The sequence below is a fragment of the Eschrichtius robustus genome, chromosome 15 (genome assembly GCF_028021215.1).
Source record: "Eschrichtius robustus isolate mEscRob2 chromosome 15, mEscRob2.pri, whole genome shotgun sequence".
Taxonomy (NCBI): Eukaryota; Metazoa; Chordata; class Mammalia; order Artiodactyla; family Eschrichtiidae; genus Eschrichtius; species Eschrichtius robustus.
The window spans coordinates 63172728-63195457 of record NC_090838.1 but is presented as its reverse complement, the minus strand read 5'-3'; the positions used below and the strand labels follow the sequence as shown (position 1 = coordinate 63195457).

At 50.5% G+C, this 22730-nt stretch overlaps 1 protein-coding gene across 6 annotated transcripts in view; it reads left to right on the top strand.

Annotated features, from left to right (window-relative positions):
- SFXN5 (sideroflexin 5) overlaps positions 1-22730 on the top strand; it is a 115757-nt gene that overhangs the window by 63856 nt on the left and 29171 nt on the right. For 5 of the 6 annotated variants that reach the window (XM_068564468.1, XM_068564466.1, XM_068564464.1 and 2 more), the window contains exon 10: positions 8158-8248. In XM_068564468.1, coding sequence (XP_068420569.1) covers positions 8158-8248 — 91 coding nt within the window. Of the gene's footprint in view, positions 1-8157; positions 8249-18797; positions 19159-22730 lie in introns of those variants that run through there. The other variant, XM_068564467.1, reaches the window with a different exon arrangement.

Genomic DNA, 22730 nt, shown 5'->3' with positions numbered 1-22730 from the left:
GCAATGTCTGGTTTCTTGCTCGGGAATAAAAAAGAAATTTCGTCTTAAGTTATTTTTGAAATCTAGCAGTTTGCTGTCTTTTAACAAAGGAAGTTCTGTCAGCGCTTGCTGTGCTTTAGTTCGGGCTTTTGTGTTGAGCACGTCTGTGGTCAACCCCGCTGAGCCCTGACTACCAAGGGGAGACCCGTTCTCTCCCTTCGGGGGTGCAAGTGTGCCGGGCACTTTGCAGGTGCTGGGGGGTCGCACAGACCGGTGTGTCCTTCAAGATGCCGAGAGGGGAAGCTGAGGAAACTCTGTGTGTCACCAGAATTATGATGAGGTGACTTGGGTGAGGTGGGACCCAGGGGAGCGCCCCCTAATTCACACAGGGCTGACTCTTAGAAGACAGACTGGAGAGAAGCGAAGGCAGGGTCCGGTGCTCCAGAAAGAGGGCACAGCACACAAAGAGGCACGCAGGAGAAGGAGAGCATGACAGGTTCCGGAAGCTGTCAGAAAGTGAGTGTGGCTGCAGTACCAGGAGTGATGGTGTCGGGGTGACGCGGAAGCGGGAGGGGGCGAGGTAGTGGGGGCTGGTCATGAATCATCATGGGTGCCTTGTCAGGAGTTAGGAGAGCCATGCCAGGAACCCCTGCCTGGGCTCAGGGACCCCGGGGTGTTGCAGGGGGTGCAAGCAAAGAGGGCTGGGGGGAAAGTCGTGGGGGGGTTGGCCGGCGCAGCAGATGGACCACCCTTGTGGACACGGGGTCCTGGATGAGAGTGGACTTGGGGCTGGAGAGGAAGGCTCAGGGCTGAAGTCCCACATGAACGGTCAGGAGCTGGATGGTGGAACCAGAGTATGAGAGTCGCATCCTCAGACACTTCACCTTCAGCCAGGTCCACGCTGGCCGAAGACTTTCCCTGTTGGAGAAATGCTGACCCCTATTCCTAAAGGGCCTGCACCCTGGAGGGTCCTTTCTGTATAGGATGCAGTGACCGTGTGTTACCCTAGACAGCAGGGCACAAGGAGGTATCCCAGGGGATCCCCGGGCTGAACCCCTCCCCCTCCCAGCTCCCATTGCTTGCTGGAGCTCCATGTCCCTGTGATAGTCAGGCTGGCAAATAATCATAATGGCTAACACTTGTGGAGTGCCTGCAATGTGCCAGGCACCATTTAGATGTCCCTCTCCTAAGGGACACCCTGAGCTACACCCTCAAGCACAGAGCAAGCCAGGTGCAGTCTTGCAGAAAGCCCAGGAACCAAGTACGAAGGTGGGTGGAAGTGCAACCCCTCGTTACTCTTAAAGGGCCCCTCAAAAATGTTCTCCCGGTCCCCACTGTTCTCAGGGTACCTGGGAGGGACTTGTCTACCAGGGTGCGTGGTAACAGTTCCTCCAGCTGGAAGCCAAGAACACTGCTTGGCTTTTCCCACCTTCTCATGCCACAGGGGAGCAGGAAGAAAAATGTGTCCTTTGTCAGCAGAATAGTGTCTGATTAAGCCAGCTCTGTCACTGACTTCACTCTGTGCCTCAGCGTCCTCATTGGTGTCCTCACCTGGTGTCTTCTGTGGTCCAGGGTGTAGCTCATGGTGCCTCTGTGGTCCAGGGTGTAGCTCAGGGTGTCCTCCCTGATCCAGGGTGTAGCTCATGGTGCCTCCGTGGTCCAGGGTGTAGCTCAGGGTGTCCTTCCTGATCCAGGGTGTAGCTCAGGCCCAGCTACTCTTCTGTGAGCCTGATGGAGGTAGGAGGTCAACAGCCTGAGAATCCAGACCAGACTGTTGTCTCACTGCTTTCACTCTGTGGGGCTTCCAGGTTGGATGGCCCATGGTATGGACCCTGTATCAGAATCTGAAGTGTTCCAGAAGCCTGCAGATGGTGATGCTGGCAGTGGCAAGTCTGATGCAAATATCGGCTTCACATCTGTTCTGGGGAGGACAAGTTGTTGTCCCTTCCTAGATGGAAGGGGTCTGATGTAATTGGCTTTCTAGCAGGTGGCCAGCAGGTTCCTGTGGGGAATGGTTCAGGGGTCAGTGTTGGTCACTATTGCTAGCAAAGAAGCCACACAGCTGCAGCTGGAGCTGACTGGTGTGTGAACCCGTGCATAACTCTGTCCTGGCTACCTTGGCCCTTTGCTCTTGAACCAGTTGCCAAGTGACAGTCTGGTTGGGGTTGCAGGACTGTTGACCTCCATAGAGGGTCAGGGCCCACTGGTTGTTACCAAGAGTTTATTCTACAACGCATGCCCTCTGGTGGGCATTTTTGGTACCTCACAAATTCCTTGACCTGCCCCAGCCCTTGCTCCACCAGGGCCCACAAAAATCCCTGACCACATAGTTATATTATTATCCACCACCCAAGAGTAGATCCTAAATTCTGACCTCATGCCATCCCTCCTTTCAGGCATGCCCCTTCCATTGTTCTCCAGGGCCCCTTGGACCCCCTTATGGCAGGTGCCAGTAGAGTCTGCAAAGCCAGCTGCAGACAACCTGGTATTTCATGCTTCTGAAGCCTGCCGAGTCCCCCTCCCTTCTTACCTGGCTGCATCCTACTCTCCCTTAAGGCTCAGTTGGGCATCCCCTTTCTCAGAAGCCTTCACAGCCCTGGGGGGCTGCCCCCTCAAGGCCCCTCCTCCTGGCAGAGTGGGTGAGCCATCCGCTCAGGTGACCTTAGACCTGTGCATGCAGCATCTAGCCCCAGAGAGCTGTGCTTGCTGAGGAGGACAGCAGCGGCTGCATAAGGCGTCTCCTTCATGGCTCTTTTTTTTCTGCCTCAGAAATCAATCAATCACTTGATTTATCTAGAAACATTTATTAGGCACCTACTCATTTCACCAGGCACCAGAAATTCTGTGAGGAATAAGAGAGTATACACGGTCCTTGTGCCCAGCACTTAGAGCCTATTGGGAGAGATGGATTTTTAGTAAAGAGTCCACAGGTAAAAATACTTCTGTGCAATTTTGTTTCTCATAATATACATGTGTTACTTTGACTCCCAACATTTTAAGAAGTAAATGAATATACTTAGGGACTGTAATAGGTACATGGAAGGAAGAGTTCCAGGTTCTGTGAGAGGCTGCAAAAGGAGAGCCCCGAGTGAAGAGGAGGCCTCTTTGAGGGCTTGATGTTCAAGCTGAAAAGTGAGGAAGCCAAGGGACAGCAGGGCTTTAGAGAGAGGGAGGGAGGGAAGGAGAGAGGGAACTGGCTCGTTGGAGAGGCAGGGCGGCGGCAAGGTGGCTGGAGCCTTGCAAGCACGGCCTGGAAGTCATGCAGGGCCCTGCGGGTCTTAAGTGCAGCGAAGCCCCTGAAAGACTAATGCATGTTGGTATCCAGTTTTGGAAGTCCACTCTGGCTGCTGTGGATTATACAGTGGATTAGAGGGGTCAGGGGTGCGAGTAGGGAGCCCAGTTAGGATGTGGGCAGCTGTCCAGGGAGAAGTGATGGGTGCTTAAGCTAAGTGGTAGGAGCAGAGAGAGAGAAGTAGCTGCGTTCAAGACACCCAGCAGGTAAAACAGGGAGCTCTGCCCCGTGGGCTGGATGTGGGGTGGCAGAGGCTCCTGTCCAGGTAGACTTCTAGGTTTCTGGCTTGAGGAGCTGAGCTGGGAATGGGAGAGGCAGGCCGGGTGTGGGTGAGGAGGAGAAAGATGACCTTCATTTGTGGTGTGTGCAGGTGGAGTGCCTGAAGTCCATCGAGGTAGAGGCATACCGCAGGGGACCACATATGTGGGCTGGAGTGGAGGACACAGCCTGGGTGATGCAGGCATTGCCCCAGTCCCATCTGAGGTCTCCTCTCAGGCCTTGCAGAAGCTAGGCTGGTGTTGGCCTGGAAGGACCTTCATACTCAAGGAGACAGTTATCAGCCATGTAGCACATGACACTGGAGGTCTTGTGGCATGGAGCTCCCACCCCACCCCAATTCTTGGTACTGGTCAGCACTTATCTCCACCACGGCGGATGGCCAGGGAGCCAGTCCTCCCTCCTCTTCCTCTGACCTTCTCAGCTGCCCATGGCAAATTTACCCGCCTGGGAGCCAGAGCTTGGAGAGAGGTAGCCAGAGAATGTCCACTGCTTCCTCTGGCCAAATCTGATGTCCCATGGGTCCTGGGCTCTGGCTTCTCCCAGGACCCCTTGTCTGCTGGCCACATGGGGAATTCTTATGCAAAATCTGCACCCCGTTTGTGTTCCTCTCCACCAAAATACAGCCCCTGTTTGGTTAATTTCTATTTTGTGGCTTATCTGGTTGGAGGCTGTTAAAACAGACCCCGGGGGACCCTCAGCAGTGATTGTTCCATATCTCATTATCTTTCCTGAACCCGATTGTTAGCTCAGATTTTTCTGATCGCTAGCTGCTGTTCGTGATGAGTTGTGTGCCATTAATGCCAGCTGGTTCCCTTAAACAGGACCCACCATGCCAGGGAAAGTGAGCTGGCATTCAGAGCCACCAGCCACTTGGCTTTTTAATTTTAATGGGCTCCACCAAATGTTCCAGGCCAAAGGGTCCCCAAGGAACCAGAACAGACAGGCTCCCAACCCAGTCAGCAGCCCACCCTGGTTCCTTCCGAGGCTGTGGCCATCCTAGCTGTTGGGACAGTAAGGTCTGGATTGGGGGCCTCCGCTGTATTCATGCCTTCTTGCCACCAGGCGCATCCTTGATGAGTGGACGGCGTGACCTCACTGGCTCCTAGCGAGCTTGCAGCCACACATGTGCCTGGGCCTTCTCCCTACTTTGCTGGTCCCAGCCCCTTCCCTGGGCTCAGGCGTGTGGGCTGTGCACTTAGAAAAGTGTGTGTGCCTCACTAAATCTCACCCGTCCATGTTGGGGAGACCCTGGTGGCTTCAGGAAAGGGGAGGCCAGAAGAGACCTGGGACCCAAGAATTGTTTTCTCTCTTCTTTCCTCCTCCCTACCCTGGGCTCCCACCTGGGGTGGGAGAGACAGGCTGGGTCATCACTCTGGCCTGTGCCAATCCTAGCCGGTGGGAAGAACAGCCAGCCAAGGAGGGGAAGGCTCGAGGGCAGTGGGCATGTCTGAGTGTTTGCTACAGCCAATGACCACTATTCCTTCCTGCCCTCCCACCACCCTCCAGCCTGGCCTGCCCTCAAGAGGCTGTCGGGGAAGGGTTCCAGCTCCCTGCTGGCTTCTCAGAGGACTCCTGCTCCCCATTCCTGCAGCACTCCCTGCATCTTTCCAAACAAATGTGGAGGGTTTTGAACCCAGACCTTCTATTTCCTAGCTGCCGAGGGCAGAGGGGGCTCAAGACCCCTATCTTCTCTGCCTGGAGCTGCCTTGCAGTCATCTGGGTCCCAGCCCCAGGCTGGTCTTTTCAGGGAGGCTTTTGCTTTGCAAACAGCCAGTTTTAAATGGCTTGTAGTAATTTTTAAAAATGGCCTGTCAGGGCTTCCCTGGTGGCGCAGTGGTTGAGAATCTGCCTGCCAATGCAGGGGACACGGGTTCGAGCCCTGGTCTGGGAAGACCCCACATGCCGCGGAGCAACTAGGCCCGTGAGCCACAATTACTGAGCCTGCGCATCTGGAGCCTGTGCTCTGCAGCAAGAGAGGCCGCGACAGTGAGAGGCCCGCGCACCGCGATGAAGAGTGGCCCCCACTTGCCGCAACTAGAGAAAGCCCTTGCACAGAAACGAAGACCCAACACAGCCATAAATTAATTAATTAATTAATTAAAAAAAAAAAAAAAAAAAGGCCTGTCAGACATTCCTCACTGAGATGGAAGACAGTCGGAAAGTAAAGAGCACAGTGGCTGAGAGCAAGGCTTTGGGATTAGCAGGCCCTGGGTTTGAATCCTAGTTCCACCTGCCTCATAATAGTGTCTGTCCTGGGGCAAAGTTACTTAACCTATCTGAACCTGTCTGCACTTCTCTCAATCTGTAAAAAGGGGCAACACGCCCTATCTGTAAGCCTGGTAGTGGGGATTTAATTAAGATGTTTCAGGCGGTATGCCCAGCACGTGGCCTGGTATCTCCGCATGCCCCTTTCCTCTTCCTCAGCGCTAACGCCCGCCTGTGTGTCCTCTGGCCTCCTTCCACGATGGCACCTTGTAGGAACATATTCCCTGGTATTTTGGGGGGTTGGGGGAACCCTTTCTGAGTCACAGAGGTAGTCACTTGCTGCTGAAAGTGGGGAGACCCGGCCTTGGTGAGTTCCATCTGAGCAGCAGGGGCCCTGGAAGCAGGGCCACAGGGCCCAGGGTGGGCGGGCAGCACCCCCCAGCCTGCCCCCACCCCCTCCACTGAAGTGTGTCCAAGCTGCCGCACGTCTCTGTGCCTCCCTGCCTCCCCTTGAGCAGGCAGAGAGGATAAGAATTCGACTCTGACCACCAGCTTGAGGCTTCAAATGGAGGCCAGGCACCTGAGGGCCCAGGCCGGCTTTGCCTGGCAGCACTCTGGCTCCGCGGGGTCCTGGACTGCCCAGGGGCTGGCGGGCTAGCACTTCTTATCTTCCCAGGTCTCACAGTTACGGCCTGGGCTGGGCCATTCGTGCCGTGCCTGCCCTGATTTGACTGCTGCGGGCACCCTGCAGCCCTGGAGGCCTTCCCAAGGTTCTTCATCTTCCCCAACAACCCAGAGGGTTGAGGCCAGAGCCAGGGTGGCCTGCTGAACCACCAGGTATGCCAGGCCGAGAGCAGGCTGTCCCCAGCCCCATCAGGTCCACAGTCCCACAGGGGAGGGCTGGCCCTGGCCGCAGTTTGGGGGAGCAAAGGCCTCTATACACCCATCTTCTGGTCTGGCCACAGACATCCTCTTTTGTCTCCCCGTGCCTGTGCGAATGCGGTTTCCCCACCGAAATGTCCTTCTCCCCAGCCTAACTCCACCTTCCTCTCCTCCAAGAAACCCCTCTTCCAGACTTTGCTGATCTCTCCATCCATTCACTTCTTTGTTGTTTGTTGCATTTACTCCTCAGCCCCCGCTTTACTGAGCATGTACCCTGTGCCATCCCCTGCCCTAACGGCCAGGCATACAAAGATGAAGAAGGCACAGTCCCTCCCTCTCAGTCTGGCGGGGGCATTAGACCCACAAACAGGGTACTGAGTGCTGGGAAGGAGGGGCCGGTGATGTGCAAGGGAGCGACTTTCTGCCTGGGAGAGGTGACATCATTCTTACATAGAGTCATTCATCGAGGCCTCTTACATGCCAAGCTCATGCTAAGCACTGTACATAACATTCTTATAACAGCCCTGGGGTGCTGTAGACATGACTGTCCCTTTTACAGATAAGAAAACTGAGGCAGAGAAAGGTTAAGTGACTCCCAGTGTTAATGACACTGGAGGTGGCACTCAGAGCTGGGCCTTAAAGAACAGGCATAGACTGAGCAGGGGAAGGAGGGGGTTCGGGGCATAGAGACCAGCAAGGGCAAAGGCCCTGAGGAGGGAAATGCACGTAACGTTTCAGTTGACTGGACTCACGGAGAGAGAACGTGGGTGTTGGGGGAGTGGGGAGGGGAGGTTATGGAGGCCACAACTGCTGCATGGAGGAGACTCACCGACTTGCACAGGCCGTGGGGAGGAGCCGCCATGGCGGACAGGATTGGACCTGTGTTCTAGGGAGACGAGGGTCGGCATGGGGGATGGACTGGAGTGGGAGTGCCCAAGGCAAAGGCAAGGGGGGCCCAGGTGTCCTGTGCTGGGTGAGGGGAGCTGGAGTCTGAGTGAAGACGGACAGGGAGCCCGGGATGTCCGATGCACTCCCGTCCTGCTCTGGGCGGCTCTGCTTACCTCTCCAGTCACCTGTGAGTCCCCCCGTGCTGAGTCCTGCCTGTCCGGCCAGGCCCATGCCTGGGTCCACAGTGGGGCACCAGGCGTGTGGTACTTAAGAAGCTGGGTGGGAGTGAGGGGCATTCTACACTTCACTTATTGGCAGATTATAGATTCTTCTAACAACAACCTCCCCACCATCCCTTTTCCTCTCCCCAGAGAGGCTGTAGGTGTGCACGTGGGTGCATACGCGTGTGTGTGTGTGTGCGTGTAGCTGATGCTTTTCCTCTCCCTCTTTCTCATGGGCCGGTTAACTGGGACGACTGGGCAGTGATGCTTTAAGGAGCCACCCTGGGGCTCGGCGGCATCAGGTCATGCTGAGGATGCAGGGTCTGGAGTGCAGTTCCAGGGCAAGGTGGTGCCCCTTCCTCCCATGGGCCGCTGCAGCACCACACACTCTTTCTGTTTTCTCTTTCTAAGGTGGGCCTTAATGTCCTGGTTCAGAAAGCCAACAAGTTCACCCCGGCCACCCGCCTTCTCGTCCAGAGATTTGTGCCGTTCCCCGCCGTAGGTAAGCCTTGCACAGCGAGGAGCGTCTGTGCGTGTGTGCACAGGCATGCATGCACCACCTGTGGGCGTGTGAGGCGGCCGGGCTCTGGGGGAGCTGGACGGCCCCTCCACACCTCTCCTGACACTGGGTGGGGGGTGTCTCCTGGCTGGGGCGACTGGAACAAAATGTGTGTAGGTAGAAGAAAGGGTGACTGGGGCCCCACTGACCAACTCTGTGCCTGAGATTCTGCTTTTAGCACAGGGATTCTTTTTTTTTTTTTTTTTATAATGTCTGAAACATTTATATTAACATATTTCCATACATATTTCCATACAAATACAAATATAAGATTTTTAGAAATTTCATGTAATGTCTGAAACATTTATATTAACATACTTCCATACAAATAACCCAATGAAAGTTTAGTATTAGTTGTTTTGTTTGTTTTTTTATACTGCAGGTTCTTATTAGGCATCAATTTTATACACATCAGTGTATACATGTCAATCCCAATCGCCCAATTCAGCACACCACCATCCCCACCCCACCGCAGTTTTCCCCCCTTGGTGTCCATATGTCCATTCTCTACATCAGCACAGGGATTCTTAACCGGGGATCCCTAGACCCCCAAGGGGTCAGTAGATAGAATGCAGTAGATCTCGTGGACTTGGTTGGGGAAAGTATTTATACTAACCTCTAATTGAAATTTAACATTTCCTTCCATTATGAATGTAGGCAGCAAATCACAGTAATAAGCAGGACTTGTGTCTGTCACCAGTAGAAATCACAGATATTTTCATGTCACATTACAGTTGTTACGAAGATCTTAAAATATCATTTATGCTCAACACTAATTCAAAATTATATTTAATAGATCCACCAGTAGATCTTGTTTTTTAATTAGTTTAAAATCACATCTATTACTGTATCACAATTGAAAAAATATTTTGATAACTTATTTCAATATAATCCCTTCGTAATCCTACATATTTTGCTTTATGCGCTTAGAGACATTATTTGGAGAGGGGTGCATAGGGCCTCACCAGCCTGTCACAGGGGTTCCTAACACAAAGGAAGGTTTAAGGCTCCCGCCAGTCTGGTGCTCCAAGCCCTTGTGTGGGGGGCCCTTTACGTTTCAGGGGCCTCCAATCATATTCAGGTAGCTGTGCGTGCACGTGTGTGTCTGTGTGTTTGTGTTTCTGTGTGTGTTTGTAGGGGCTTTCACCTGCTTTCAGCAGAGCCTTTGCTGGTCTTGGAGCCCTGAGCTTACAATAGGTGCCCCAGGCCTGGGCCCTGAGATCCCACAAGGCCCAGCCTGGCTCTTAAGAAGGCTACACCTTATTTGGAGAAAGGGCACAACAGTGAAAATTTTTAAAAAAACTAAAAAGAAATACACAGCACTGACACTGAAAGAAACACAAGGCTGACCACCATTAGTCATCAAAAGAGAAGGAGAAGCAAGTGCTTGAACCATGACACTGAGTTCCCCATCTCATGCCAGAAGACAAAGCTGGGGCAGGCCCAGGAAGGGCATGAGGTCCCATTACCCCCCTGGTACCAAGGCTCAGCCTGAAGAGCCAGGCATGAGACCCAAGCTCATGGTCCCAACCCTGTTCTTCATCTCCAGGGCTCAGCTTCCCTATCTGTAAAATGGGGGCAACAGTACCTACCTTCCTACAGCCTTGAGCTGAGGATCAAATGAGACCACAGACCAGTTCCATTCATAGGAAAGTGCTTTGAAGCACCTGAAAAGCCCCTGTGAGTAGGTGGGAGATCATTATTGAGCAGCCCCACCTCCTTGTGGGCCCAGAGGCTAATGAACTCCCAGGACCAACCACCCAGCTGTTCCTCAGCCGACCCAGATAATTGCTGTAGCAACTCCACACTTTTAATGAACTCTCAGCTATTTCTGGTGTGGGCCATTAATGGAATAACTCTTTAGATCTGACTTTGTTAAGGGGCCTAATTGAGTGAGCACAGCTGCCGATCTTGCGTTCCTAGCCATCCTGAGCTGGAGGGTCAGATGCAGCCTGAGGAGGGGGCAGCTCTCAGCTGCACTGGACCGGATTTTGGTCTCAGCTGAGATGTAATCTGTCCTTGAACCAAATTCAGATAAGAACTCCACCAGGGTCCCATTCCAGCCTTGCTTGGCCAGCCGTCTTGCTGTGTGACCTTGAAAGTGGTCTTAACCTCTCTGGGAGCTCTCTCAGGAGGAGGGCCCCTGCTTTCAGGTTTGACCCTTTCTGCCCCCCGACCTGAAACTTTCTGACCTGTCCCTCTTTGGGCTCCAGCCGATTCCTCTCCTGTTTTCTTGTCAGGGAGGAGCTGCAGCCCCTCACGCTGGTCCAGCCATTATGGAGGGTCTTGCAATCCTGCATATCCCTAGCCAGTTGCTCAGGGTATACACGGTGTGGTTTGCAGCCCTGATAGTCCTTGCTCGCCAGGATCCTGAGAGCAGCAGGCCCTTTCTGGCTGCTTCCTCAGGCCCACTGCCCAAGTCCTGGCTGTGTGCCTACCTGCCTTCTACCCACTGCCCCTTTCTCTCCTCCCCCACATGCGGGCTTCCATCTCTCTGGCCCCCAGTGTCCATCCCAGGCCCACCTGCAAATGGGCACTTGCCGACCCCCTGGGTGGACGCTGACACGGTGGTGTACAGGGGGAACAGGCATGCACCTCACCCCCCAGGGGCTTAAAAGCCCCCTGGTCCTCTCAGGCCACTGACTAGTCCCCGCACTTGGCCTCTCTGCACCTTACCCCCCAGGGCCTCCGGCCGGACAGAGCATCTGTCGGCCCAACAGCACACTGGCAGGGCCTAGGTCCCTCCAGGTGTCCACCTCTGCTTCCCATGGCAGGTGAGACCAGGCTGCGCCAGGCCACCATTAAGGCCACTGAGAAGCCTGCGCAGGACTTGCCTTACCTTGTAGAGGGTCCTTTGGCCCTCTGGCCCCCTGGCCTGGTGGAGAGACAGGACTCACGGAGCCCTGAGTGCACACGGGGAGCAGGTTGATGCAAGTGGAAGTGATCAGATGAAGCCCTGGTAGTTGGGGGTGGGGGCGGGGGGGTGGAGCAGAAGGGGGTCTTCAGCTCAGGGGAGAGCAGGTTCTGGAAGGGCCCGTGTGCCCTGTGCTCAGCGGCCACACCCCTCTGCCCTCCCCCCTGGGCAGGCTGGCGCTCAGGATCTGGGGAACGAGGAGGCTGCTTCTTCCCGCTGCTCTGCCCTCTCCTGCTCCAGCTTGAAGTCCGGGAGGTGCCCCGCTGCTGCCCAAGAGAGAGGCTTGAGACTTCCGGGCACAGGATGCCTGATTCCTGCACCTGATTCGGCCACTCTGACCGCTCTCTGGCCTCAGACCAGACCCTGTTTCAGCCCTTTCCAACGGGGCCTCCGTGACAGTCGCTGCGGGCCTCTCGCGGGTTTGCAGAGCCCGGTGCGTCAGCGGCCCACGGCTCTCCACATCTCCCCCGGCAGGCCTCTCTTCCCCCTCAGTTCTCCTCATTCTCTCTCCGGGAGGACCCTCTGGCAGAGTGAGCCATCCCTGTTTTACAGAAGAATAGACAAACTCAGGCTTGCTGAAAGTTATCCTTAGCTGGCCAAAGCCCAGGCCTCCCAGGCTCCGGCCAGGGCTACTTCAAGTTCACCTGGATACATCCTTCACCCCTGCAGGGAGAAACTAACTGAGGGATGTGGTCCAGGGGCAGCTGGGGCTCCTCTGCGTCCCACCAGGAGCACTCCACCAGTCGGCCCCTGGCTTTTCAGCTGGGGTTGTGTGCACGTGTGTGCGACTGATGTGTGTGCATGCGTGTGTGCTGAGTACCTGGGAAGCCCCGAGGATGCTCACTGCAGCCAATTCTCTCCCTCAAGGTGGTTTCAGAGCCTTGCTGTGCCCTGGTCTAGGACAGCAATCATGTGGGAAATCTCAGTTTCTATTTATACACGGAGATGTTAGGAAAGACGGTGAGCCCAGGAGCATGTGTGCTGGCATTGGAATTGATTGGGGACTGGTAATTAATTTGTTTAGACCTTAATTAATTCTTCAGTTCTTTCTTATTTGTGGACTGTCACGCTTAATTGTGTTCAGGAGTTCGAGCTCGGAGCAGGCCCTCCATTAATTGATGTGTGGTTGCTGTGAGGTGGAAGTTAATGGTTTGGGGAGCTGGGCAAACAGTGTAATTAAAGGTCAATCGAGGAGGCATCGGAAAAATACCCCCGCCCCCAGGTCCAGTCACCAGTCTCCACGAGCGGAGTCCATTCCAGGGGAGGCAAGCTCCACAAACAGCTTTCTTGTGAGGCTCTGGGGTGGGAGCTGGAGGAGTGGCAGGCAGGATGGAGTGGCAGGTCCCGGGTGCCATGATGCGGCACCAGGGAGAGGCACAGACTTATCTTGAGAGGCACGGGCAGGGCGGAGACTATGAGCTGGAGCTGAGGGCACGGCTGGGTACCCAGGCTCTGTGTCTGTGTATGTGGCGGTGAGGGCCGGACAGGAGGCTCTGAAGGTTGCCCCCAGGCTGCCTGGCTGGATCCACGTGGACCAGGGGACAAGCCGCGGGTGTGCTAATAAAGAGCCCCATCTGGGCCTGAGCTCCCGGCAGGGGAGGCCTGAACTTCAGCACCGCTGGCCAACTCCTTGCACAGGGAATAACCTTCCTGCATGGACCGGAAATGGCAACCTCATCAGCCCTTTGTGGGAAGTGACTTCATCCTGCGCGGTTGGCAGCAGTCCCTTACATCAAATGTCACAGCTCACTTCATCGCCATGAAGAAGTCTCTGTGTCCAGAAGTGAGTCTGCTCCTCGGGGTGTCTGGCCAGTCTTTGGGAGAGGTCTTCTGCTCGTTCACACCAGTGTGCCCCACCTCTGCCCCCGTCTCCACGCTTCCCTTCACGCCCAGACCATGGGTCTTCCTGGCATTGATTCCCCCTTCATTTTACCACTCTTCCCCTGGTGCTCAATCCACCCTGCTTTCTTCACCTGGGAGGTGGCCCCGGCAGTGTGCCTGAGCCTCAGGGGTCAGTCCCCAGGCCTCACCTCCCCATCCTTCATCCCTGTGGTTGGAAGACAGCAGAGTGCACCTGTGTCCGCTGTGTCCTGGGCCTCGTGATTTATGCTCCTTCTGTCCAGGTCAGTGAAACTTAATGTGGTGTCCACAGAGCTTAGGCTATCCTGGAGGCCCTCAAGCCGCTTCCTGGACCTGGCCCTGCTCTTGCTCATACCCCATCACACTATGGTCAGTGTTGTGACCTCCCTTCTGCCCTCTTGCTGGGCCCCAGGCCTTTGCACGAGGCCCTGCTTGACTGGAGTGCCCCGCTCTTCCCCACTACCTCAGTTCCACACTCTGCCTTCTCTTGGCTGCCAGACCTTCGTTTCTCACTTCAGACATCACCTCCTCCAGGAAGCCCTCCCTGATAGCCCCAGTCAGTTAGACCACAGCACCCTGTGTGCCTATGTCTATCCTGGAACTACCCATTTTGTTTCCAAGTCTCCCTCCCTCATCAGATTCTGAACTCCCCAAGACAGGGACTAGACCTCATTCATCACCAACCCCCAACCCCCCCTCTGTGCTTGCCACCCAATGTTCAGTGTGGGTTTGTTCAGTGAACAAATGAATGCTTTAGTAGAAATGGTTTGAAATTGGGCGCCCAATAGTAAAACCCTACCCTGATGACATTGGTGACCACATTCTGTGGCTGCTTGGACATTTATCCTGGTATTTTTTTAAAAAATTGTTCTTTGAATGTTCTGTTTTCTTATACAAGTTTTCCCTATCACTGTCATTCACTCAGTCAGCAGGCCTAGGGTGGATGACCAGGTCATCCTGGGCACATTCTTCAGCCTTTCTGGGTTGGATCTGGAAGGGTAGGCTGAACTGGGTGCCAGAATCAGGGGCAGCCCGAGAACTGGCCTGGGGCCCCGGTGTGTGTCAGACTCCAAGTGGACGGGGCCAGTGGGACCAAGTCAACCAGAGGGAAGTCTCCAGGGGTGTGTCCTAGGGCTCTGCCTTCAGTCTCGTCCCCTTCAGTTATTTTATAACTGCTTTGGTCAGAGGAGGCCTACGGGTCAGACTCAAGGAACAGGGGTAGCAACTTGGCAGTGATTATGAATTCACAGGCAAGAGTACCAGGATCCAAAAAGATCTCACAAGGTTTGATGTAAGGCTTGCTGTTCAAAAAATGCGGCTGCAGAGGTGTAGAGGTGCTGAGACCTGATTTGACCAGAGTACTTAGGATAACGATCCGGAGATTGTGTGGGCTGTATGCTCGGAATAGGTCTGCCGCGTGGTGCGTGGCTCTGAGGCTCCCTCTGGCCTCAGCTGCATTATTAGAGATCGAGTGGCCAGAACCAAGGAGTCTGTTTAGTTCTGGATCCCACACATCCAGACTAGCACTGATAAGTGGAGCCAAACAAGAGTAGCAGGATCTTCTGAAAAACTGACCGTCTGTTAATGGAATGAGCTGCCTGACCCCTGGGTTAGGGAAGTGTCTGAGTAGTAGCCTGGTCCAAAAATCTGAGAGGGGCACTTATGTGTGAGCAAGCAACTCACCTGTTCTGGGCAGCTTGCCCAAGACCTGGCATATACATAGTAGGTGCTCAGAGAATGCTTACTGAATGAATGGCCTTCCAATTCAGATATCCTATAATTCCTGAAATACAGAAGGCAGAGAAGTCCAGAGTCAGAGGAGGTGGAGAAGCACGAGGCAGGGGAGGAGGGGTTATGAATGTGGAAGGAGCAGGCCTGGTTGGGGTGGGCCAGGCCTGCTGAGGAAGGGGGAGGGGAAAGGGCATGTTGGGGCCTTGAATACTAGCTGAGAGTTCGAGCTTTAGCTTGTGATTAATGGGGGACCATTGAAGAATCTCCAGCTAGGGAGTAGCTGTGATAAAAGGGTGCTTTTCAGAAGATGAATGTGTTAGCAGGAATCTTTTATTCGGAGATCCCTAACTTCAGAGTCAGCCTATACCTAAATCTACAGGCTGATTTTCCAATCCAGAAATTCCCAGTCCTGAGTTTGTGACGCTTCAGTATAGGTTGTGAAACTCCCCCCAAATTCTCAAGCTATTTAAAAGAAAATCTGTGCCATATAGCACTGCCTCTCGGGCAGAACGGTGGGGAATATCATGAAATCAAGGAAATGTTAAGGTGTACATCCCCATCTGATAACCATCACTCCTCTAAAGACAGAGGGGCTATATAGTCTGGTGCGATTCGAGTGTGTGTGTGTGTGCGCGTGTGTGTGTGTAAGATGATGATGTACATACATGTCTGCTTGTAAATACATAGACCGTGTCTGGCAGGGACGTGAGAATCTGGCTACAGGGGTTGCCTTAGGGGAGGGGAGTGAAACTAAATTGGAAGGAGACTTTTTTTTTTTGATAAATTTATTTATTTTATTTAATTATTTTTGGCTGCATTGGGTCTTCGTTGCTGCGCGCGGGCTTTCTCTAGTTGCAGTGAGCGGGGCTACTCTTTGTTGCGGTGCGTGGACTTCTCATTGTGGTGGCTTCTCTTGTTGCAAAGCACGGGCTCTAGGCGCGCGGGCTTCAGTGGTTGTGGCTCGCGGGCACTAGAGCGCTGGCTCAGTAGTTGTGGCGCATGGGCTTAGTTGCTCCGTGGCATGTGGGATCTTCCCGGACCAGGGCTCAAACCCATGTGCCCTGCATTGGCAGGCGGATTCTTAACCCCTGCGCCACCAGGGAAGCCCAATCCTAACCTTACTTTGTATTATTTACCCTTTTATGTGATTTGGATTGTTTACCGATGTATTTGTTACCTACAAAATAAAAGAGAGGGAGGAAGTGGAGTCTGGAGAACTTTGTTCAATGTCAACCTGGAGGCAAGGTGGGAGCTCAAGTCTCCTGGGGTCCACTAGAGTCTTTTTGGTTTTGTTTTAATAAAAATCATTCTATTTTTTTTTTCTGATAATACACGATTGTGATATAAGTTAAACAATCACCCTCCTCTCCCCAGAGATTAGTTTGCTATATATCCCTCCAAATTCAAATAAACATCTAAAAGTGTAGAAATCTCTGCCTATTTATTGTATCTATCTATAATATAAATATGCCTATATAAATATATATCTAATACAAATGAGATCATACTGTGTATACTGTTCGTAAATCACTTTTTAACCTCACAGTAAATTTTGGATGTCTTTCCATGACAGTCATAAAATCCCAACTTATCCTTTTAACAGCCACAATAACTCATTCTGTGGCTGTTTTTTAAAGATTATGAAATATTATTTCAAACACATGGAATATTATAGAAAATAGAGAATAAACTATTAGATGTACCCAAAGCCTTCTGTGCCCTCTGCCTTTTTGATTCTGGTTTCCTCCTTCTCTCTGGAGGAAGGCTGTTGACTTGCATCTTCCCCATTTGTGTTTTTATATTGTATATTATGTGTATATACCATAAACCAGAAATTGTATTGTTTGTGTGTTAAGTTTACATTAACTGTGTTGTGTTGTACATATCCTTTTAAAACTTGCTCTTTGGGGCTTCCCTGGTGGCGCAGTGGTTGAGAATCTGCCTGCCAATGCAGGGGACACGGGTTCGAGCCCTGGTCTGGGAAGATCCCACATGCCACGGAGCAACTAGGCCCGTGAGCCACAACTACTGAGCCTGCGCTACTGGAGCCTGTGCTCCGCAACAAGAGAGGCCGCGATAGAGGCCCGCGCACCGCGATGAAGAGTGGCCCCCGCTTGCCGCAACTAGAGAAAGCCCTCGCACAGAAACGAAGACCCAACACAGCCATAAATAAATAAATAAATAAATAAATAAATAAATAAATAAATTAAAAACTTGCTCTTCATTGTAGTTTTGAGATTTATCTGTGTTAATACATATGCATTCATCTCAGCTGCTGTAGGCTGCGTGAGTCTTCCACAGACTAACTGGGGACATCTAGGTTGTTTCCAGTTTCTCACTATTATACGTAGTACTGCACCAGACAGCCTTATACACATGTCCATGTGCACATGAGTAGGAGCTTCTCCAGGCCAGAGCTTTTCAAACAACCACCTGGGGAGCTTTAAAAAGAAATGCAGACATCTGGGTCCTACCTCGGATTTGCTTCCAGTTGTGCAGCCAGTGTTGAGAATCAACAGTCTAGGGTCTGTACCTAGAAGTGGAATGACCATGTCAGAGGGAATGCCCGTCTCTACCTTTACCAAATGAGCATACTGGCTTTTACTCTGCCTGCAAGGTTTGGATTTTTGTTTCCCTACATCCTCTTCAACATTTGGTATTATCAATCTTTAAAAAATTTTTGTCCATCTGAAATGGTTCTTTTCTCATTTTAATTGGCATTTTCCAATTCCCAGTATGGTTGAGAATCTTTTCTTAACTTTATTGGGCATTTGGGTTTCCAAATAGAAGAGAGAGAGAGAGAGAGTAGATTCCTTTTCATACCGTCCACAAAAACAAATTCCAGATAGATTGAAGACCTAAATGTGTAAAGTAAAATGTTAAAGCTTCTAGAAGGAAATATAGATGAACATTGGAGTAGAAACATAGAGTTTCCTTTTTTTTTTTTTAAATTATTTAATTATTTATTTTGGCTGCGCCGGGTCTTAGCTGTGGCATGCGGAATCTTCATTGCGGCAGGCAGGATCTTTAGTTGCGGCATGTGGACTTCTTAGTGTGGCATGTGGACTCTTACTTGTGGCATACATTCGGGATCTAGTTCCCCAACCAGGGATCGAATCCGGGCCTCCTGCATTGAGAGCACAGAGTCTTACCTACTGGACCAAGTCCCGGGATAGATGACAAAAAAAGTATATAACAGAGAGAAAAGGATTGCTTATTTGATAATATATGTATATTAAACTGTATGACAGCAGACACCACCAACAGTGAGACAACAAGCCACACGCTATTTGTAAACCATTAAACCAATGAGGATTAGTCTCCAAAACATATAAAGAACTCCTGCAGATTGATTTTTTTTCTTAGATTCAAATATCAGTCTTTGACTATTAATAAGTTCATGTTCATTGATTTTTAAAATATTTTAAAATATTTCTTTTATGAATTTTTACTTGAATATTTTTTGGTGATTTTGATCACTGTACCTTTTTCTTTAATTTTTGTTTTATATTGGAGTATAGTTGATTGGCAATGTTGTGTTAGTTTCAGGTGTACAGCATAGTGATTCAGTTATACATATACATGTATCTATTCTTTTTCAAGTTCTTTTCCCATTTAGGTTATTACAGAATATTGAACAGAGTTCCCTGTGTTATGCAGTAGGTCCTTGTTGGTTATCTATTTTATTTTTTTATTTTATTTTTTTTTAACATCTTTATTGGAGTATAATTGCTTTACAGTGGTGTTGGTTATCTATTTTAAATATAGTAGTGTATACATGTCAACTCCAAACTCCCAATCTATCCCTTCCCCCATCCTTCCCCCCGGTAACCGTAAGTTCGTTCTCTAAGTCTGTTGATCACTATATCTTTTTCTTAATAATTGTTAAAACTCTTTATGCATTTTATGATTGTTTTTGGCTGAAAGTAACAGAAACCCTCAACTCAAACTGGCTTAAATAATAAAGCCTCTCTTATTACTCTGCAGAGGTCAAGTCTCCGGTGAGGCATCCAGGGCCATTCCTTCCATCTCTATGCTCTGCCAGGGGCTTCATCTTCAGGCTTGCTCCCTTCATGGTTGTAAGACGGCACCCTCAATTCCAAACATCAGATCAAAACCCACCACTGCCCAGAGGAGAGGAGGTTCTGCCTGCCACCTCTGTTTAAGTGGGAGGAGACTTTTCCCAAAGTCCTGCAGACATCCCTCACTGGCTAGGATCATTCACATGTCCCTTCCTAAATCAATCACTGGCAAGGGAGGGGTTATTATAATTAGTTTAGACTGATCTTTTGGGGGTAGAATAGCTATTGGGAGTCAGTCACCATTACCCTCCATAGATTAATATTGGTAGCCCTTTGTCATATATAATAAATATATTTTTAAAGCTTCCCATTTCTTATAATATTGTTCATAAATAGGTATCAAATGCCATGTTTCTCAATTCTAAGATGCCTCAGTTATGAGGCATTAATCTAATAACCTTTCAGAAGAGGAGAGGACTATATTTCATATTCATTTGAAGGAGTAAACAAGTGTTCACTACACATTCACTCCAAGTCACTTTTTTCAATACCACAGATTCTGAATCTCAGCCTTTTCCACATTTTACAATTCTCTTTCGGGCATTGATTGTTAAACACAGCATCATGACCGTCACTGCTTTTCGTAATCTCTGCCTGTAATCTTGACCCTTTTAGCCCCTTTTAAAATGACAGTATAATTTTAAAATATATGAAAGATTATTGGGATTATTTTCATTTACTACTTCATTATACTTGTGGTTTCATTTTATTCTTTACTTGAAGGAAAAAAATATTCTTGAAGTTAATCAGCTTCTTCAGGAAGTTTCTGAAACAGATGCCTAAGTGTAGGACCCATGAATAGGTCACACCAACCCCTCCTGGCTTTAAAATTTTTATGATCTACTTCAAGAAGATTGGCATTTTCTTTTCAACTTTTAGACAAGTAAAGCATGGTTACATTCTCATTGTAAAAATGCAAACAGTATAGAAAAATTTAGGGTAAAAAAGTGGAAGTTCTTCAATAACCCCTAATTCCCAAATTTGGTTCTCTTCCCCAAGAGGATTACTCGGTGAGGTGTGACCCTTCTAGAACATTACCGAAGGATTTATGCACACACGTGTGTGTACCGATTGTGGGGTTTTACGTTCAGTAAATCATCCTGTACATACTCAATAACTTTGTTCACATAAGTTTGTTTTGGCGATCTTCCCACGTGAGTTCCCTAATGGTGGACATTTAGGTTGTTTCTAATTATTTGCTGTTACAAACAGTGCTATAATTAACATCCTTGTAAATGTCTCTTTGTGCATATGGGCAAGCATTTCTTTAGGGTAGCTATCTATGGTTTGGCAATTTCTGCTGCCTTTAATTGCATTGCCTGGTATCTGGCAGACGATCTTCTGCATGTACAATAACTTTTCGTGTCCATGCTCCATTATAGTGTAAGTTTTAAAAAGATGTTTTAGGCAACAATTAGGAATCTAAGTTTAAGTTCAAATTCTGTGTGGATCGCTGTGGGCAGCTGAGGTGACAGTTGCATGAACAGATACCTCTACACGTGGCTAAGTTCGCCCATGCACAGACAGCTGTGATGAAGAGCAGGTAAGGTCCCCCCTGCAACATGCACTGTAAAGCACATGGTGATTTTTATAATGTTAAAATATGCATAAATGCCTCTTAGAGCAGATGAGTTATGGTATTTGGTTTTCCCAGATGAATAGCCCATTGCTCCACCCCATATTTAAATGGCCCTTTCCCTGCAAGTCGATACAACTGCATTAACGCAAATTCATTTCCCCTACAGCTGGGGGTGTTTCTGGACTATTAACTCCATTGATCTATGCCTCTGTTCCGGTGCTAGTTCAAGGGGTAAGCTCCCCTGTAGTCATATTTTTGAGAACTTACTTGCACACTTGTCTTTCTATCTACTGCTCTTTCTTCCCCCCCACACTGTGCTTTTCACACAGGCGCTTCATTAGCTTTTCACAATCTGCATGATTTTGCATCATGATATGTCTGATGTGAGAACATCTGCAGCAGGCAAGAGCATATTTTCCTCAGGCCTTGACACTGAGCTTGCCATCAGCATGAAGCAATCTCTGTCTCTCTCTCTTTCTCTCCCTCTCTCTCTCTCTCTCTCTCTCATCCACTGACATCTCCTAGCATCACTGCTCCAATGTCAGTTATGCTTGAGTCTTGAATGGTGTCAATCTGAGTTGAAAATGTGCCAGCTTTCTTAACATTATCACTAACAGACTGCTTAATTAACCTGCTGATACTGTCAATAATGGATCTTGCTGGTGTGCTAGAAAGGAGACCCACAGCCCATGTTTGGTCTCTCTCTCTCTCTCTCTCTTTCCATTTACTTAGTCTCTCAGTGTCTATGTCTCTGGAGTTGGACTTTCCAGGAGTGGGATGAGAAGGACCTGGGAGGGTTTGAAAGGAATGCAGCAGAACTGAAAGTTCTGGAAGAGATCATGGAAATGAAATCACTAAAACAGGCTGGCATTCTCATTGCTTAATGGCAGGGATGGCTAGTAACCGGTGCATACAGCAAGTGCTTAATAGATGGATAACCACTGTACACAGTCAACAGAAGAGATTACAGGGCATGTGCTGTCTGTGTAAGCAGTAAGAACTGTGGGTGTTCCAAGGGAGGACCCTGGGGTTGCCATCTTCTGAGGTGGCTTTCAGCGTTTTCTCTTTCTTTCCAGCCAGGCAGCTCAGATGAGAGGGGGACATTGTCATCCCCAAAAGCGTCCAGGAGGGAGGCTGGGTTTTCACTTCCTTTCATGCTTTGTCTTTCATCTCAGGTGGTTTTGTGTTTGAACCAAAGACCTGCTCTGTCCTTCTGAGGCCACATCACACATTCGGAAATTTCAGAGAGCAGGCGAGATGCCACCATGAGCCTGGGGCAGCTCCATCACCTTGAAAACCATGCTGTCTCTTGTCTTTGTCTCCATCACATGCACACACACACAATCAGGCTAGATATGTCTCAGCCGCCCCTGGCTTCCCTCTACCTGGAGATCCTGTAAGCTCAGACAGCACCCAGCGATCCCGTGGAGACACTAAATGCAGCCCCTCCTTTTACACTTGGGAAGCTGGGCAGTGGGTGGGGTTTGCAGAGTCAGCTGTTGGCTCCTGGCTTTAAGCAGTTGCTCCTCCCCTGGACCACATTCCTGTGGCCTTGCCTTTCCTGAAATGGTGGTGGTGGTGGTGGAAAGGATTCTCAGAGGGCAGAGATTGATGCCTTTCAGGGCAGAAAACCCCAATATTCTCTCCAAAGAGAGACTATTATTGGGTCTCCTGGGTACTGAAGGCCTGGCCGTCCCAGGGGTGCGATGGGTGTAGTACATGCCTGCCACCACTAGAGGGCGAGTCACTAACACACAGGCCAGGTGCCCCTGCCCAAGGCCACTCTGGGGGCCCTGGGGCTGTCAGGAGCTCACCTCTGAGGGCGGGGAGGGGGAGATGCAGAGTCAGGATTGGAACCCAAGCCCAGCTGGCCTGAAACCCAGGCTCCCATTCTCTCTTCCTTTACCTCAGATTCACCTTCCTAACTCTGTCAGTCTGGATGTGTGTAAGACAAGGGTTGTTCAACGTCAGCTCTACTGACACGTTGGGCTGGAAAATTCTTTGTTCTGAGGGCTGTCCTGTGCCTTGTAGGATGTTTAGTCGTCTTTGGTCTCTAGAGATCACACTAGATGCCAGTAGCAGCCCCCCATCCCCCAGGTTGTGATCATCAAAAATGTCTCCAAATATTGCCAAATGTCTCATAAAGATGGCCCCGGTTGAGAGCCCCTGTGTAAGACAGGAGAGCATGCCTGCTGTGGAGACAGGAGGAACTGATGCCGAAAAGGTCTGCGCATGGTTCCCACTGCTCCTGTGTGTCGT